This window comes from Theobroma umbraticum, unplaced genomic scaffold (genome assembly GCF_002168275.2).
Source record: "Theobroma umbraticum cultivar Fairchild unplaced genomic scaffold, ASM216827v3 scaffold_147.0, whole genome shotgun sequence".
Taxonomy (NCBI): Eukaryota; Viridiplantae; Streptophyta; class Magnoliopsida; order Malvales; family Malvaceae; genus Theobroma; species Theobroma umbraticum.
Genome location: NW_018397259.1, coordinates 5,197,247 through 5,216,241, shown reverse-complemented (window position 1 = coordinate 5,216,241; position 18,995 = coordinate 5,197,247). Strand labels below are relative to the sequence as shown.

Genomic DNA, 18,995 nt, shown 5'->3' with positions numbered 1-18,995 from the left:
GTCTTGCATATATGTTTACTGAATAGCCCCGATCGGGCTCCCTAAGAGACCACCGGTGCTCCCCTTTCTTTGCGGGATCGATGTTCTTTAATTTTTTTTATTTTTTTAAAAAATAAAAGAATAATTTTAAATTAATAAAAAAATATTTTAACTTTTTTATTATCTCTGTTATTAATATTTATAGTCTGAAAACGAAATATTTATTTTAAAAATTAATAAATTTTTATATAATTTTGATCAAAATTTAAAAAATTTAGAATAGTTTGTCCTCAATATATATTTCTATTAAGAAAAATTGGTTGAAGGATTGAAACTTCTTTTTCTAATTTATTTTTCTAGGCAAATACCTAACAATTTTCATTTCCACCTTATCATTTGCCAACAATAGGTTTCTTTTTTATTTTCTTTTGGACTAAATATGGATTACACACTTTAGAATCATACTTTTTTTTTTCTTTTTAAAGGAAAATTTAGAGGAAGCGTACCTCTAAATTAAGTGTATTTTTATTCTTTTAAGGGAAAATATAGTTATACCTTCTTTCTTTATATAGATAACACAACAACAATAAGCCTAAAAACCTCCTTCTATCCTTACTTTTCCCTTAAAATATATTAAACGAACTTATTAGCTTTGGTCAAATTCCAATTACCATCGGTCAATTGTCCAAATTAAGTTTTACCTTTAGTTATATAGTACAATATAATTGAGGAAATGTTACCACATTTTAGAACAAGTCCCCTTACATTTTCTCCTTTTCTTTTTATTTTAAAAAACTATATATGTACATTTGCTTGAACTTGACTCAATTTTAATTAAAAATTAAACTTTTCAATTGTTAGTGTGTGTTGGAGAAATAATTGGTCCTATTAGATTGAAATGTAAAGATGGGAGGGTACCTTTACAGATAGCACAAAACAAATTCCTTTTGGAAACTTTTGATAAACGGAGATGACTCTGATGAATAGTGATCTTTCATGGAATAGTCATAAATTTGTTTATAAATAGACATTGAAAGTCAAAATTAATTAATTTAAAAAGAAAATTTTTATTTCTCTGTCTTTTCTTAATCAAATTCCCATTCTTTGAAATTTTAAAGAGAAAATTCTGATTTTGCTCCCTGTAGACTTTTGTTGAATCCTAGAAGTATAATACCAATTTTCTCAATAGCAATATAATATATAGGGGGTATAATTACCTTAAAACAATGAGTTCTAATCTATACGCATCAAGGCACATAAAACTCTTCAAATTCTGTTCATCAAATTATATATAAAACAACAATCTCAAGGTAATTATGAAAATGGAATCTCAGTTAGAAAATATGCATACAATCAAATTGTTGGATCAAAGTGTCTTAAAACTAGCTTGATGTGATGGAAAAATCTTAAGGTCATTGACTTTTGATTTTGTGAAATTAGATCGGTTTGACATTAATAAAGAAAATGAAATAATTGACTTTTCATTGGATCATTGAATACGTTTACTTCTTTTTCTCGAATTGATTTGTACAAATTATCTAAATTCTTAATTGCTGAATATTCAAATAAAATTATGCAATCACAACTACATATCTATAATATATAAGATGGTTGATAATAAACTTGTAACGGATCCATTTGCTAAAATAGAAAACATTCTTGATAATATGAATACACACAAACCTATATGTTATTAAAAATTGATAAATTACCATTATTTATAGAAAGACTTCAAAAGAATCTCAAAACATAAAGGAAAATTTTTTATGAATTTTTTTTTCCATTTCAACATAATTAAATTTATTTCATTTCAAATACATTTCATTATTCAAATCAGATATCTCACATAAATATTAAACAACCAACTTTTAAACATACACACACATGTATTAATGTGACGCTAAAATAGTCTAACATTATTTAAAAGTAAAAGTTTGAAGTAGTTTAAGTTCTTCTCCAAACCTAATTATTCAAAAAAATAAATAAATAACAAGCCTTTAGTTCTAAAGAAAGACAATGTAGTTGCATAGCACAAATCCTAATTAGTGGAGCTTCTTTTTTCTTTGAGATATTTGCCAACAACTTCTGCCATTATTTCCAGTGGCTTCGTAGTCACCTGAGAAGCAATTTCTTCAAGCTTATCATCTATTTCATACTCTATTGACGACCTGACAATAGATGATTCAGCATCTTTCTCAATTATTTGCGAGCAAATTCGATAAAGATCAAATCCAACACTGTTGAATCCTCCTTCAATGATTTCTGCTTCCTTCAAGCGTATCTCATCATCAATATTTGTGAACAATTCCGTCATATAACCAGGTCCAGGAGTTCCTAAAACGAGTTCAATGTCACAATTCAATCAATGCATGTGTGCATGCACGTACGTAGTTGTGAGTTGGGAAGCATATATCTTTGGTTTACATGTTTACCTGGAGGAAATGTGATCTTTACAATAGTTCCAGCGCCTCCATCACCTTTGACAAATTCCACCTTGCTCACAAAATCTCGAAGTAGTTCACTGGCGAGCTTTCCGAGTTGGAGACTACGGTAGACATCCCATAATACAACTGCCGGAACCTCTACCAGGGTATCTTGTGAAAGATAGCCGCGCATATTTTCTCCTCCTGTGCTAGTAATTTTCTTTTGAGTACAATTCTATATTGCAATAATAAAATTTGTTGCAGGCAATTTATAAGTATACATCTTTAGGAAATTTCAACTATAAAAACAAATTAACTCGAGTCAAGACGAATGCTTCAAAAAAAAAAAAGAAAGGAAAAGTCAAGATTGGATTAAGACAAAATAGAAAGTAAGACCGTGCTTTTTTTTCACCGCATATTAATTTGTTGATTTTTTCAATTGATTGATTAATTATATTTGTTAAGATTTAGTCAATTAATTTTATTTGAAGGGTGTATTTATATATTTTATTTTTTTTATTAAAAAAATTTTGGTCTAATATAGTTCGAAAGATTTTTTTGACCAATTATATGTGCATGTATATATATTGAGTATTTGATTAATTATATTCAATATTTGACTTAATAATAAATAATTTCATACTATTTTTTTTCAACAGAAGTTGTTAATGAACCGAGCATACGGGGCCTCCTTATCTAAAAGCTAAGGTCGAGCTTAGCCCGATGCCACCATGTACAGCTTCAGGATTAGCAAGGCTAAAGAATCCCTTCCGGAAAGCCCCACTGTTGGAAATTATAGCTTCAGGATTTTTGATTGTTTTAAATGATGGGATAGTCATGTCCAGGGCACTGCCAAATTTCAAACGACAGCAATATAGATGAAGAAGAACTAATATAAATGATGCCGTGAACAGTTTTTCCTTTCATTGAGCTAAACTTTTTTATATGAAACTTATGGTCTAAATTAACCAAACTTACTGCTTATGTATCTGATGTATTCTAGTTAGACATCTATTTAGTTTGGTCAAGACCTTTTCCGAGTTTCTAATCATATTTTCACCGGCATGGCAAGACTCTCAACGCCTTTAACTTTCTCGAAGAAGATTATCGGTAGTGTAAACATGGGCGGCTATTCGATCATTCAAACTCAAAATTAATTAATTTAAGAAAAAAAAATTGTTCCTTCTCTTTCCTCTCTTAATCAAACTCCCTTTTTTTTTTTATTGAAACTTCAAAAGAGAAAATTCTAGTTTTGAATAAGAAGAAAATGTAAGGTGACTTGTTATAAAATGTGGTAACATTTCCTCAATTATATTATACTATATAGCAAAAGTAATGCTATATAGTACACTAAGGGAAAAATAAGGATAGAAGGAGGTTTTATGCTTATTGCTTTGGTGTTATCTATATATAAAAAATTATGATTGGCAAATAACTCAAAATTATGTAAACAAGCACACATTGATATATGCACGTGCATAAAACTAAAAAAGCATAATACTCGAAAAGCTCTTGAGCTATTTCTAAAAAATTTAAATAAAATTTTATTATTTTATTATGCTCACTCAAATCTCTATATTTTTGTTGTAGATCAAACAACCTCTTAATTATGATTAATAATTAATTAATTATTGTTAGATAAAATGTCATTTTTTATTTTATGTTCATATGGTGCTGACGTGTGTTGATATGAAAAATAAAAAATATCACATGATTATGTTATCATATCATATCAACATGTCATATTATCATTCATTATGATGTATCGATTTATTACATTAGTACCACATAATATAAAATAATAAGTGATATTTTAACTAAATCAATTAATCATAAAAATTTATTTAATTTAGAATAAAAATATACCAGTTTTTGCTAGATAAGCTAACGGTTTAGGATGTGGGTGGGGGTCAAATAGGAGAATATGGAGGAAGTGTGGGTCATTGTTACTGAACATGTACAAGGGACCAATAAATTGCGGGCAACGGTTTCATCAGATACCGAAACAAGGCATTTGGGCTTCATCAGACAAACCAATTTTTGCTGCACTTTTTGCTCGTTTTATAGGAAATGGTAAACGGCTTGGATGGATCTTTAGGCTCATTATTCACCAAGAAACAAAAAGTGCTTTGGCCCATGAAATATCTGGTTCTTATTTATGGGAATTAATTGTACCTTACAGGCAAAGGAAATACAAATGGATGTTGTTTTTTAAAAAAAAAAAATATAATAATTTAATTGAATGTAATAAAAAAATAAAAAAGTTTTAAATTTTTTTAAAATAAATTAAGTATTTTTTGGATTCTCTTTTTCTAATTACACTACTAAAATACATAAAATTTTTCGGATTCTGTTTTTTTAATTACATATGAAATAATAGTGTATATACGTGTGCGGTTAATTGTGATTTGGAGAAGCATTTATCTTAGATTCACATGTTTATCCAGAGGGAATGTGACCTTTATAATACTTCCAACGCCTCCATCTCCTTCCACAAATTCCACCTTGCCGACGACATCTCCTAGCAGCTCGTCGGCGTGCTTTTCGAGATCCAGACTACCATAGACATCCCATATTACAGCTGCCTCAAACTCTACTGTGCTAGTTCTTCTTTTAAAGTAAAACACACAGTAATGAAGCCTTAATTAATTGATTTACATCTAAGTGATACTAATTTTCAAACTCATAGCATCAAATCATCGCGATACATCTATAGCAAGTAAAACCGATTAGAGGAAAAGAGTACAGTCATCAACTCAATTGATATTACCATGAAGCACACCCAACTTAATTAAACAAGAAAAGCAGCATCTTGCTTCTTGCACCATATTCACTAATCAGGACGATTAATTCAGGGCTCTTCATTATAATTGCTTAAAACGTAGTTGGAAAAGATTCCTGCAGGTGAGTCCTTTTCTTTTCAATGAGATGTTTCCCAATGGTTTCGGCAATTATTTCCAGTGGCTTGATACTCACATGCGAAGCAATTTATGCGAGCTTGTCATCTACTTCATACTCTATCTATGACCTGATGATAGATGATTGGGAATCTTTCTCCAGGATCTCCAAGCGAGCACGGAAAAGATCAAATCCAAGAGCTTTGTACCCTCCTTCAATGACTTCAGTTTCTTTAACTCGGTTTTCATCGTCAATTTTTGTCAATTTCTCTATTATATAACCATTTACAGGACTACCTACAAGGAATTTATTGGAGAAACATTAAGTTACCAAAAGTCCAAGCCATGGACAATCTATAATTCTAATACTATTGCTAGTACCTGGTGGAAATGTGAGTCTGATAAGTGTTCCAACGCCTCCATCACCTTCAATCACTTCCACCTTTCCAACAACGTCCCGAAGTAGCTTGTCGGCAAGCCTTCCGAGCTCGAGACCACCGTATACATCCCAAACGACAATGGCCGGTACAGCAACCAGAGTATCCTGTGAGAGGTGACGGTGCATTTTTATGTTTTCTTTTATTATTTTTTTATAGGCTAATTGATTTTGCATCCCTCGCCGGTTTTTCTTCTGTATATAGCATTTGTGACCTTTAAAAGTGCCAAACAACAAGAACGCCAATAACAATTACTAATAAATAAAATAATATTGGGCGAGAAAATTCTCTACTTGCCTTTGTCAGACTGCGGCTGCCCTTCAATTTGTAAGTTTCTAGACAGAATCTTCTATATTTCCAAGGACCAAGAGCCAGACTGGATGCTGCAACCGTAGCATTACATGGTCTTCCTCCATGTCACCCTTAGAAAATGTTTGTTGTCTCTTTTACCAATAAGTTCAGAATTCCGACGTAGATAAATATTTAATTTAATAATAAATGCATATTAATGCGTTATTGTTTTTTATTTAAAGAATTCAATTCCAGTTTTCTTATATTCTTGTTTGTTTTCATCCTTGGGTATACGAATACGTGTTAACTAATAAATTTATGTTAAAAATTTATTATAGTAGGGTTCAAGGTTATTTTATTTTTGTCACTTATTGCCTGTTCACCTCTTAGATCCGCTTACGTCAGTTGTTAGTGTTGGATGGACCTATACAGGAGAGAGAGGGTTGAGTTTTGTTGTGCCACATAAATTAAATATTTAGCTTTAATGATTAGTGTTTTTATTAAAGTCAAATCTCTCCGCCTATAATCAATTAGTTTTAGTTATTAACACATTACCATCCTTATTCCATGGGATTAATTTTAAAAGATTATTTACCATACATCGATGTTAATTTTCAAGTTGTAAATTTAGGGGTTTTTTTTTTAATTATTTAAATATTAAAATATAAATTATTTTTTGATAAATCTACTTTGACTTGAAATCTTTGATTTTACTCTTTATAATATTGTAAAAAAATTTAGAAGATTCACCAAGTCGGCATTAAGGTAAAACCACTAGAGCAAAGATTTTAGGTTTCAAATTTTTATAGGTACTATAATTTTATGATAATAATATAACTAATTATATTAAAAATATACAAAAATTAAAATATTTAATAAATATATATTTTGTCTCACTTCTATATCCTATTAATTCTCAACTATTTATCTGATTTTTCATTAAAAATATGTAAAAGTTAAAATAATTAATAAAATGATATATTCTTTCACTTTCTTGCCTAATAAATCTCTTCTTTTTTTTCACTTTTCAATTCCCACAATACTATTAATTCTCAACTATTTCTATTATTTCCAATCAATTAAAGATAATATATATTTAATAATCTCTAGCCGTTATTTTCTTCCTAAATATAAAACTATCTTTTTTTGAATTTATAATCTACTTATTAATTTTCTTTCCTCATTTGCTGTTTCTTCTTTAATTTCAATAAATAAAACTTCATTTGAATATTTAACTTTAAGTTATTGAGCCGTTATTATGGGTTCATTAGTTTAGTTAACTATATAAAACTTTAATATAAGTGATATAACAAGTAGAAATTTTTGACATTTCAGCGAATAAGTGGTATCATGTGACACCACTTGTCATAATAGAGGTCCGCCCTAAATATATGCACGGACTCATTTCTAGTTTGCTAATTAATAGGTTTGCTTTAAGCATTAAGATAATTGAGAAGAAGATATAGAAAATTTAAGAAATTAAGTGCATCTATGTGCTTCTTCCCTCTTAATATAAACCAAATATCTGAAGTTTGCTTATGTAAAAAAAATGAAAACAGTGTTCAATTTATTTATTACTTTCAAAAACACTTGTTAAACGGGCTTGATAAGAAAAACAATAATATTAGGGCAAGGATGCACACGTACGAATGAATTTATGTATATTGGAAATTGCACCCTATTTTTACTGTATAAAATTTTGATGAATTCATTCCGTTCCATTTTAAATTAAATTATTTTATTTTAAATACATTTCTTTATTCAAATTATATTTTCACAATTATTAAACAATAAATTCTTTTACATACATGCATGCATATATATACACGTGTAACTTTTCTAATAGGACGCTAAGGTAGACAAACATAATATGAAAATAACAGTTTGGAGTAATTGGATAGCACATATCCTAGTTAGTGGAGCTCCTTTCTTTGAGATATTTGCCAATAACTTCTGCCATTATCTCCAAAGGCTTGGTAGTCACCTGAGAAGCAATTTCTTCAAGCTTGTCATCAATTTCATACTCTACTGACGACCTGATAATAGATGATTCAGTATCTTTCTCAAGTATTTGCAAACGAACTCGATAAAGATCAAACCCAACATCTTTGAATCCTCCTTCAATTGTTTCTGCTTCCTTCAAGCGTATCTCGTCATCAATTTTTGTAAACATTTCCTTCATATAACTAGGTCCAGGAGTTCCTAAAACGATTTAAATATCATGATATAAATACTGATTCAGTCATAGATCTTAGGGGAAAAAAAACCCCGAAAACTATAGCTTGCAATTGCATATATACAGTAATATGGTTCTGACTAATTGAACTATGAACATATGCTCAAACTTGACTCAATTTTAATTAAAAATTAACTTTTGAATTGTGATTGGGAAAGCCTGCACATATCTTAGATTTACATGCTTTACCTGGAGGGAATGTGAGCTTCACAATGGTTCCAACGCTGCCATCGCCTTGGACAAATTCTACCTCGCCGATAACATCTCGTAGCAGTTCATTGACGAGCTTTCCGAGTTGGAGACCGCGGTAGACCTCCCATATCACAGCTACCGGAACCTCTACCAGGGTATCTTCTGATAGATAGCCGTGCATGTTTTTTCTCCTAATAGCCTGCTGCTTTAATTTCTTTTGACAATTTTCTACTGCACGCTTATAAATTTGTTGCTTACGGTTATTTGCAACAATTTGCTTGTGTTTTATAAGCAAACGGCCCCAGGAAATGTTGACTAATAACAACAATTAGGCAAGAGCCCAGACACGAAAACTTATGGGACCACAATTTTATTTTTCCTTTTTTGTGGCCAAAAGCCTTCTGCCTACAATAAAATGAAAAATATTGCTACGACTTTGTTCTGGAAAAAGACTGTGTAGCAGAGGTGTCCTAACCCTGGATAAGGATGAGCCAATAGGTCTTCATTTTTGAAAATCAAACTCAAATCTGATCCGGCAAGTTTATTACATATTATTGTATTATTTTAATAATAAAAATAGTTTTTTTTAATTTAAAAAAATTTGAATTTTAATTTTTAGACGGATGATGATATATCAATCAATTAATTAAATGTTCAAATGCTAATAATGAAAAGTATTATTTATATTATTTTTAACATATTAAAAATAAAATAAAATAGAATATGTTTATTGATAAAATAATTTAATTAGATGAGGTCCGTCTATGTGTCACGAGCATCAAACTTTAACGAAGTTTTGTGCGGCATTATAATCTTGTGTTCATAAAACTAAGTAAGCCTAAACGAGGTTTTTGGATGATCGGCTTAAAAACATAAAATAAACAAATATGAAGAAAGAGATTGAGGAGAATAAATAAGTATTATTACTCTAATAAGAGAGAAACAAAGTGCTTAAGATCTAAGCATAAAGAAAATTACTTGATTCGGTAAATTAATTTGATTGTTTTACAATGACTCCTTAGGATACTATTTATAATAGCCTACTTAACTTAAACTTGGTGTAAAAGAAAATGTGGAAGTATCTAACCTAGAATTCCTTCGAGTATAAGAAAAGTAAAATCTTAAAACTATACCTCCTTGATGAGCAAGTAAAACATTTGACTTATTGGTTGAAGCATGATCTATTGCCTAGAGAGCAAGACTCGAATCCCCTATTCCAATTTTAAAAAAAAAGTAATTAACAAGAAAAACTTTATTTTTGAAAAATATTCTAACTATTCTAAAATACTTTGCTTGATTGCCAATATGACAGCTGATGGACCTCTGTATATGGATTGGCTCAACAATCCATACGAGTCGGACTAGTCACGGATCTGCAGACCATGACATTATGCTTGAGCCTAAAAATTTATTGTTCAAGCCCAAAATAAAATTAATTCGAATTTATGGGTCTACGTGGATAGCGTGACCATTAAAGTTCTGTTATGTATATGCAACTTGAGGTTTTTCTTAAAACAAAACCTTCGGGAATTTAATTGCTACATATATTCAAACCCCAAATTTTTGTGTCAATGATAATATTTTCCTTATGTGGTGCATTTTTTCAATTGAAATAATTAATAAAGTATTAATTCATCTGACTACTCCTTTAATTCCTTCAATCTCACTTTATTGGACAAGGTTAGACTTCCACAAAAATTGAGGTAATAATTTGAAATTTTCGTTTCAATCCTCAGTGAACTCAACACCTTGATTAAATCAAGCTAAACTTGAGTAGTTCATGAGTGATTTTACTGTGGATGAGTGGTCTGCCAACATTATACTAAGATATTGATGATTTGAGAACAGCAAGTAGCATTGAGCCTCAATGCAGGGCAATTTTAAGGAGTAGCAACATTATGTACCTGCTTGGCTAGTGTTCTCTGATATAGTGATATGTTGGGGAAAATGATTGAAGGAGCAACCGCGATTTGATTTGCCAGGGTTGTTTAAGGATTTTTTTTTTGTTTCCAATGCTTGATGAGAACTCTTTCAGTCTGCCCCTCTGTTTGAGTTATGTCTCTTGTGATCTTATGCTGTTGTCTGATGAATGCCCTGCGAAGATGATCTGGTTGAGCTGTATGATGAAGCTGATTTTACTTTCTGGCTGTTGTTTTTCAAGTGGAATCTGGTATCTTTGATCTGCAGGGGTGACTAATTGTTACAGTGCAATGCTCTGCTTTTATTCTCTTATTTTCACTGTTCTGCTATTTGCTGTGCATAAGTGGAAATTTATTTCATTGAGCAGAACGTATAAGTGATGGGCAATCTGCACAGTAACTGTTTGTGCCTGTTCTATGAGGTGTTAAGGGTGCAGATTGCCACTCCTTTATTTATACTATGTATATGGGTTTACAAACCAGACTTTGTATCAATGCATTGATACTTATTAAAGGAAACGAACTATAAGATCTCAAATCTATATATATATATAGCCATCGACTCAATTGATATTACTATGAAGCACATCTTAATTAAACAAGACAAGTAACATCTTGATTCTTCTACTATATTCGATAATCAGGTATATTAATTCAGGATCCTTTTTACAATTCCTTACATTAAATTACTAATTTGTTCTAGTTGAAAAGTTTTACATGAGAATTTAGCGATGGAAGATAACAAACATAGTTGGAACAAGAGTCTTACAACGGAGTCTCTTTTGTTTTCAATGATATGTTTCCCACTGGTTTCTGCCATTATTTCCAATTGCTAATACTCACTTGGAAGCAAATTTCTGCAAGCTTGTTATGGTCATTAAGCTCTATCGATCAGTTGATGATATAGGTGGTCAGCATCTACAGGGATTTCGTTGGCGCTACACGCTAGCAACATTGGACCACACACAAGGCGCAACACAACGAGTCGAGCAGAGCTGTGGAACAACAGGGATTTGCAATGCCCGAACACGAATTGATAGCCTAACAAAAACATATATTAACAATTACTAATGAAGACACTAGTAAATATTTGGCGAGAGTATTGTTTGGTTGCCTTTCTCAAACTGCACCATACAAGTATTAGGTAATAATATTGCTTGGTTGTCTCAGGGACTGCACCCGCCCTACAATTTGTAAATTTTCTAGATAAAATCTACCATCTATTATAAGGTGTGTGAGCCGGACTTGATGGTCCTACTCCCATCTAGCTACAAGCATTTAATCAACAACAATCCAACAATTTCATTTAAAGAATTGAATTTGAATTTTTATTTAAATTTAAAATAAATGAAAAGTGAGAACTCTCTTCTCAAAATAATAATAATAATAATAATAATAATAATAATAATAATAATAATAACAACGATGGTGAAGCAGAGGTCTAATCTATGGTTTTATATTAGAGTATTGTCTTAGAAGTTTATGATGATTTAGAGCATATATTACCACATTAATTGATTTCTCTATGATAGATTTGAAATTGTTAGATGCGAAGTCTGTACTACAAGATAGGCTTCTCATCATTATATATGAATTATTTATTACGTAATAAGTCTGCTATATCTATATGTATCAATTATTTAAGTTGGATGTGTGTTTAAAAAGTTTAACCCAATATCAAAGTACAAGTTTACTATGTTCTAGTTATCTGTGGCCTCTTATGTGTTTGTTCACTTGATAGACCCGTCTATTTTGATTGCTAGCTTGGGTCTACATGCAAAGATGAGTGTTAAATGGTGTCATCTCATATTTATTGATTTTATATTTAAGTTGAATTTCATCAACTTTTACCCCAATTGGTTTTTGATAGAATGATTAATGTGTTGCTATTCCTAATATTATATTCAAGTCTCAAGGTTAATTTGCTCCAAGTTTATATTGGAGTTTTTCCAATTACATACTAATTTGTTGCTTTGGTTGTTAGTTGATTGATTATTTATGTTTGTAAAGGCTTATTAAGTTGATTTTGTTTGTGATGTTGTGTACTCATATATCAATATTTTTTTTTTAAAAAAAGGTTGGTCTAATAAAATTCTAGAAATATATTAGATCATCCATAGTTGTATAAATTGGGTATTTGATTAATTATATTGGACATTTGACTTAATAATAAATACATAAATTTTCTATTCAAAGAGTCGGATAAGAACACTGATTTATCAAATTATATTGGTGAAAAAAATGAGTAAAATTTAGCTTGAATTTGGGGGGTACAATAAGTTGTAGTGGATGCAATTGGGCCAACAGAGGAACCCATGTTCGGACTGTTAGTGACCTAAGAAGAAGGGTCCACAAAATTGGGAATCAAAATGAAACCCAAAAGTAGGGTTGACCCAAACAATTTTGGGTGGAGTTGGGCCTTTTGTCCATTGAATCCAATTGTAATTTTTAATACTGAGTGAAAAGGAAATAGAGAACCCAATTGTAAGTCATAAAACTACTACCAACAAAAGTGATCCAAGTGAAGCCAATATTTGTTCTATAAATCTAATAAGAGAAGCAAACATTGATTAGCTTAATATTGTTTTGTGAGAAAAATTAGCTTGAGCTTGGCTCCTGTAAAAATAAACTTGAGCTTGTTTTTTCTTTTTTTTTCTATAATTAATTAAATAAAAATAAAAGTTTCTACGTATATAAATCGAATGTTTTTTCGCTTGCCTTGCACCATTCCAAAGGTTAAAACTTGAAACTCATTTTGAAAATTTCAAACTCGAATTTTGAAAGGAGCACATAAAATTTATGAATGGAGAGAGGGTTACCTTTTATATATATTATGTAATCCAAAATAAAGTATGACAAAATTCATGCATTTACCACAAATTCTTAATTTGCGTGTGGATGCGTGCAGTAATTTGGATTAAACGAGGCAAGATTAATTAGAGTCAAGTAATTAATTAACTGTTTGTTTGTCTATAAAAGTAAGTTACTTTACTTATCTTCACCTACACAAAAAATAATTACAATGGTAATTCCACATGTTAATTTTCCTATCTAAGATGTTTGCCTTGCCGTTCTCTAAATTGTTACTGCTTTTTTTTAACCCAGACCTTAACTATACGGAACAATCTTGACTTTATGTGTTTTTTACCCTCGTAAAACGAAAGTGAAAGATTAACTTTTACTTGGTGAAAGTTAAACTAAAAAAGGAAAATTTACATCAACTTTTAAAGCAAAACAACAAAATTAACCATGTGGTAAAATTTTAATTTTTGACCTCACATGCAAACATTGAATTCGTCACGGCACCAAAACTTTTCACACCTTGTTTCAAAGCTCAAAGGAAAAACAAAAGAAAAAAAAACACCCATCTTATTTTTAATACTAAGCTTGTTAACTTACTACCTTGAAACGGTTAAAACAATGATTAAGTTTCTACCCATTACATCTGGCTGTAACCACCATTTGTTAGAACTACTTTGCTTTGAACAAACAGTTGAAAAATTAGTAGTAAAAGAAAAAAGGAATAAAATCAACAAAGGGCTTTGAGTAATTCTCATTAGATTAATCTATTCTAGGGAAAACTTTGAAGTGGGGAAGTTAAATTAGTTTAGATTAGTCTTAAAGTAACACCCAAATTCCGGGAAAATTAAATGATAAGTGACGATTTGTTTAAAGAATCGAAGAAATCTAACTATATCTAAGGGTTTTCATAATATTATTATTATTTTCAAAAGAGCTTGGCTTGTTTGTGGAAGAAATAGGTGAAGAAACCACAAAAATTCAATGTAACTTGTAAGTAAAGATAATGAGGTAAGGATTAGGAGGAAAACCCTTGGAAGCTCTACTACCCTTTTTAACTCCCCATTTGACTAGTGAAGCATAGTGATGATGTCAAACTTAATTATGTGCTGTATCCTACTTTTACATATATTTCTTTATGTATTATATTATAAGGAAATTTTTTGGCTCAATGAAATTGCATGTGTTATTAATATCCTTTCATTGCCATGTGCCTAAAATATTTTCTCCAATTAATATCATGCTTTAAAATGAAAAAGAAAAATTAGTTATGATAATAATTAATAAATATATAATATCTTTGTAATGCACCCATATATTGATATATAAAAATATCAATATGTGAACATCCATATCTACAGACTTGTCAAAAAAAAAAAGTCAACATACATATGCTTTGTGAAACATTTGGAGATTTAAGAAATCATTTTTGCAGCATGAATTTCTTTTTTAGTGTTTTTTTCTAGGGAAAATATGGTTTTAATATAATTTTTGTTCTTGAGGATCATGTCAACTTATCATTGGTTTTTGTGTTTTTTGGTCAGAAGTTACCTCTGTTAAGCCTTCCTCATCAATAGATACTCCTTTTTCATGTAAGTTACAATCCATGTTATATTCATACTTCTTCTAGAACAATCAATGATAATATTATCATCCTAGTCATATGTAAAAGGGAAAAAAATTCAAAATTTTCATTTTTTTTCTGGGGAAAATGTATACTCACAAGAGAATACTCTCAAAATACTTTCCACCCATTACTTATAGGTCATATATAAACCTTATCTGATGAAGTACAAATAAGTTACAAGAACCCATGTTTGTATATATATAAATTACACTTATTTATAATCCCATATCATGGCATAACATATGATGTAAAATAACTAAAACTATAATATATTCTAAGGGCCAACAATAAGACAAATTATTCTAAATTATTTATTGTGAGATAGATGAGCATATATCTCTTGTTTGAACAATATTAATTAAGACAAAAAAGAAAAAGAAATAAAAGGACATATATGGTATATAGCTGGAAAAGCAAGGAGAATTTAGTTAATTGGCTTGAAAAGTAGTATAAAATCGCCATACGTAAGTGAATGGCAATGATACGATGACGACCTGGAAAGGATTCTGGTTTACCGTCATTCTCCTATGTCGTATGAGTCATTTGACTGTCAATTCCCCCCACCCCTTTGTTTTTTATTTTTTGGCAGCTTCCTCACTCTCTCTCTCCTTGACTCCCATTTTCACCGATAATCATCACCATGACGACTTTGATGGGTAATGATAATTTCCCATTCGGTTCTTTGAGTTTTCCATGGGCTATCACGCCCCTGGCACATTTGCACTTCTGTTCATTATATTTTGGATGATTAAACACTTCTTTGCTTGCTTGAAAAAGATTGTTACTCTAAAATGAACATTCATATCATCATAAATTCAAGGTGAAAAATACAACTTATTAGAATGTATATAGCAAATTTGCAATTAAAAATAAAAGTTAGTTATTAGTTTGGAGGTTTGACCCTCTCTTTCTTTTTGGCTTTTTACACTCATGTGATGTATTACACAATAAGAGACAAACCCTTCCATCCCTTCTACGATTCTTCTCTATTCAAATAATAACATGTCACCCAAGATGCGTACCAATGGAAGCATATTACTCTTCTGTATAATTTGCTTTCTTTAACTTGCTTTCTTCATAATTTGAATAATTGATTTTTAAATATTGGTGTTATTTTTTTTTCTTTTTGTAGTATATTGAATTAAATAATAAACATATGATTAATTATCTATTTCGATAATAAATAATTTGAGCTTTCAAATTTTATCTATAATCTTTCATTGATGTTAAATATTTATTCTCTTGTAAGACGTAAGTAACATGTTTAACTGTAATTTAGAAGATTAATACACCTATTAATATCCCAAATATATCTATCAAAATAAATGTAGAGAAATACTTTGTAAATCAAAGGAGAAAGGAGAGTCAAATCCCAACGTTTCGAATGACTGAAGTAGATTTCCTTAGGGCACTAAAGAGGAAATTAAAGATTTAGCTTTGTGTCCGTAAAAGGGGAAAAGAGACAAAATTAGCCGACGTGACGAAGGTATATTTGCTCCAAATTAATAATTTAATCGTCAGCTTCTGAATTTTGATTTCATGTATTGCAGAATCAAGCGCATGCACATAATACAACTTTACATAGATATGAACTACACAATTTTGTTATTTTTATTATATGTTTTAATTTAATAGTTATTACAAATTTCAGCCTCCAAGCAATGATTTGCTTTTGAATCTATTTTACTAGACGACAAAATATAAAATTTATTACAAAAAAGTCTTTTATATTTTTTATTTGTGTAAGGTTTAATGTTTCCGGTTCAGTGAACATGTATAAATTTGGTTGATTCATACCCTAAAAAATAATCATAATAATACAAAAGGGGATATAAATAAATTGTGGTCCAAAATATTAAAGCCATTGTTTGGTGGAAGGGAGATGAACTGTGCAAAGGCAGACAGTAAAAATTAGTTGGAAAATTATTTAACTATTATCTAATTATACTTTGATTAAAAAAATTAAGTAGCATGGATCCCAACATTTCGGGCAATTAACGAAGATTTTGGTGATAAAGAGAGATTTGGATTTGGATTTGGCTGTGATTCGGAGGCGGCTAGCTACCTAATTAGCGAAACATATTAATTTGCAATTATAATAATATACCTATAGACAATTTCAAAGAATGGTTTTATTTTTTTTGTGATTGAAATTAGGACCTTAATCATAGTATACCTAATAAGACTGAAATGAAGGCTGCAGCATCTAACATCCCCTTCTTTTTCTTCAATTGAGATCTTTGAATAAATAAAAATAATTTGGAGCCGAGGACCTGCCTTTTTAAGCCAAGTGTTGAGGTCCTCAAATAGGTTACAGACCTTGGGTGTGTGTTTGCTTTTCATTGATGTTCTATGGGACTTTCATTTAGACAAAGTGGTAATTGGTAATAAGATAAAACACTTGTTTCATAATACAATTAATCTCAACTTAAAATGATTCAAAATTTTGTGATCCGAATCCAAAGCGGTTCAATCCAAATCTGACATAATGCATCCAATTACCATCCCTAATCATAATCTCTACTTATTAAAGATATCGGATATGAAAATGATATTATTAGTTGAAATCACTGAATCTATATAACAAGATTATGTGATATATGTAAAATTGTCATTTTAATCAAATGACAATACAGAGGTTGGCTTCCCTAAGTTTAATTAAAATTTTTTGCAGATTTCCTAAACCATATGTGCCTATATATATATATATTATAAAAAGTTAGCCGCTCATATTATAATTAGCAATAGCCAGTGAAGTTCAATCACATGATTGCGCATATTGATATAGTACTATTTATGATAGCTTCTGTCATGCCTGAGAACAGAATTGCAAAAATTAAAAGGTAAAAAAGAAAATTAAGAATAAGGGATTCAGTGATAGCTTTAATAAATATAAGAAATAAATGAAGACGTTTCAGAAATTCAAAGCCCCCCCCATATTCAAATAGATCATCCATCCTTTGGTTACAATTAACAAACAAAATGCAACCTAACATTGTGGACTATACTTTCCACGGTGGGAATTGATTTAATTTAAGCAAAAGGGTTTGGTTCTAATCCGAACTACTAGCCGAAACACATCCTTTTGCCCATTTTTTCTTCTCCTAGCATGATAACATAAGAAACCCTTCCTTTGCTTCTTCTTCATAGAATTAACTTGTCAAAGGAGGTAATAAACTAATTCTTTTGAGTGTCAATCTTCTACTCCTCTGTGTATGAATTTGGGTTACCAAGGGCTGTCGGCTTCTTATTTGCACGAGCTTCTAAATCATATTTTATGGGTAGGAAATGATAACTTCCAATGCTCCAATGGTCAAATAACACAACAAAACTTAGGGTACACTATATGCTATTTTGTCTTTGCCTTAATTTCAACAGTTTAACTACTCATGTAGTAACATAAATCTAATAAAGAACATTTTTTAGGTATATTTTTTTTATAAACAGTCAAACTATCCAACACTTTAACATTCTCCAGTAGTTAACAGTAACCATTAGAACAACCACAATTAATTATAATTTACTTAATAAGAAGAAAGGAAAGTTCAAACACTTTGCAAGGTTGAAAATTTTTGAAAAATCAGTATGCAATGATATGTGATTTTCAATATAATTTTAAGAAAGGGAACTGTGATATAATATACATTTCCTCTAACATCATTTTAGCAAATATGAAATTGGATAACAATGTCTAATTAATAGTAATGCACTATCATAGATGTTTGCTTTTCCATATTTTTTTAGAAGAAAAGAAGTATATCATGTTGAAGATTTTGTTCACGCGTGGGCCGACATGCATTGCGCTTATAACGCACAGCTTGGGGATTCTTAACCCCACTTTTTTATACAACAATATTCATATATAGTTCAGATGTATGAGATAGTATTAATTATTATAAATTTCAGTTATAAAAAGGGTGATAACTTTTTAATAAAAAATTTGATATAATATTTAGAAAAATTTTAATTAAATTTTTATTTTTTTATTACATTCAATCAAGTCTTTATATTTTTATTTTGAGTTAAATAGACTTTTATTAGTTGATTAATTATTATTAATCAAAATATTATTTTTTAATTTATGTTCACGTGATACAGGTGAAAATGCTCACATAATCATATCATCATGTCAAACCATCATCCATTATGACATGTCAGTATATCACATTAGTATCACATGACATCGAATAATAAA

The 18,995-nt window shown here is 30.1% G+C and overlaps 2 protein-coding genes and 1 pseudogene across 2 annotated transcripts; all 3 read right to left on the bottom strand.

Annotated features, from left to right (window-relative positions):
* Positions 1-2,017: 2,017 nt before the first annotated feature.
* On the bottom strand, positions 2,018-2,620 carry LOC110415924 (norbelladine synthase-like). The gene is made up of 2 exons (XM_021427706.1): positions 2,412-2,620; positions 2,018-2,313 (listed from the first exon to the last, which is right to left on the bottom strand). Exons 1-2 carry the CDS (start codon positions 2,593-2,595, stop codon positions 2,018-2,020), a joined length of 480 nt encoding a protein of 159 aa, XP_021283381.1. The 5' UTR covers positions 2,596-2,620.
* A 2,656-nt stretch (positions 2,621-5,276) lies between these two features.
* LOC110414862 (norbelladine synthase pseudogene) lies at positions 5,277-5,864 on the bottom strand (annotated as a pseudogene).
* Positions 5,865-7,748: 1,884 nt separating this feature from the next.
* On the bottom strand, positions 7,749-8,726 carry LOC110415477 (norbelladine synthase-like). The gene is made up of 2 exons (XM_021427145.2): positions 8,453-8,726; positions 7,749-8,229 (listed from the first exon to the last, which is right to left on the bottom strand). Exons 1-2 carry the CDS (start codon positions 8,634-8,636, stop codon positions 7,937-7,939), a joined length of 477 nt encoding a protein of 158 aa, XP_021282820.1. The 5' UTR covers positions 8,637-8,726; the 3' UTR covers positions 7,749-7,936.
* Between the last annotated feature and the right edge of the window lie 10,269 nt (positions 8,727-18,995).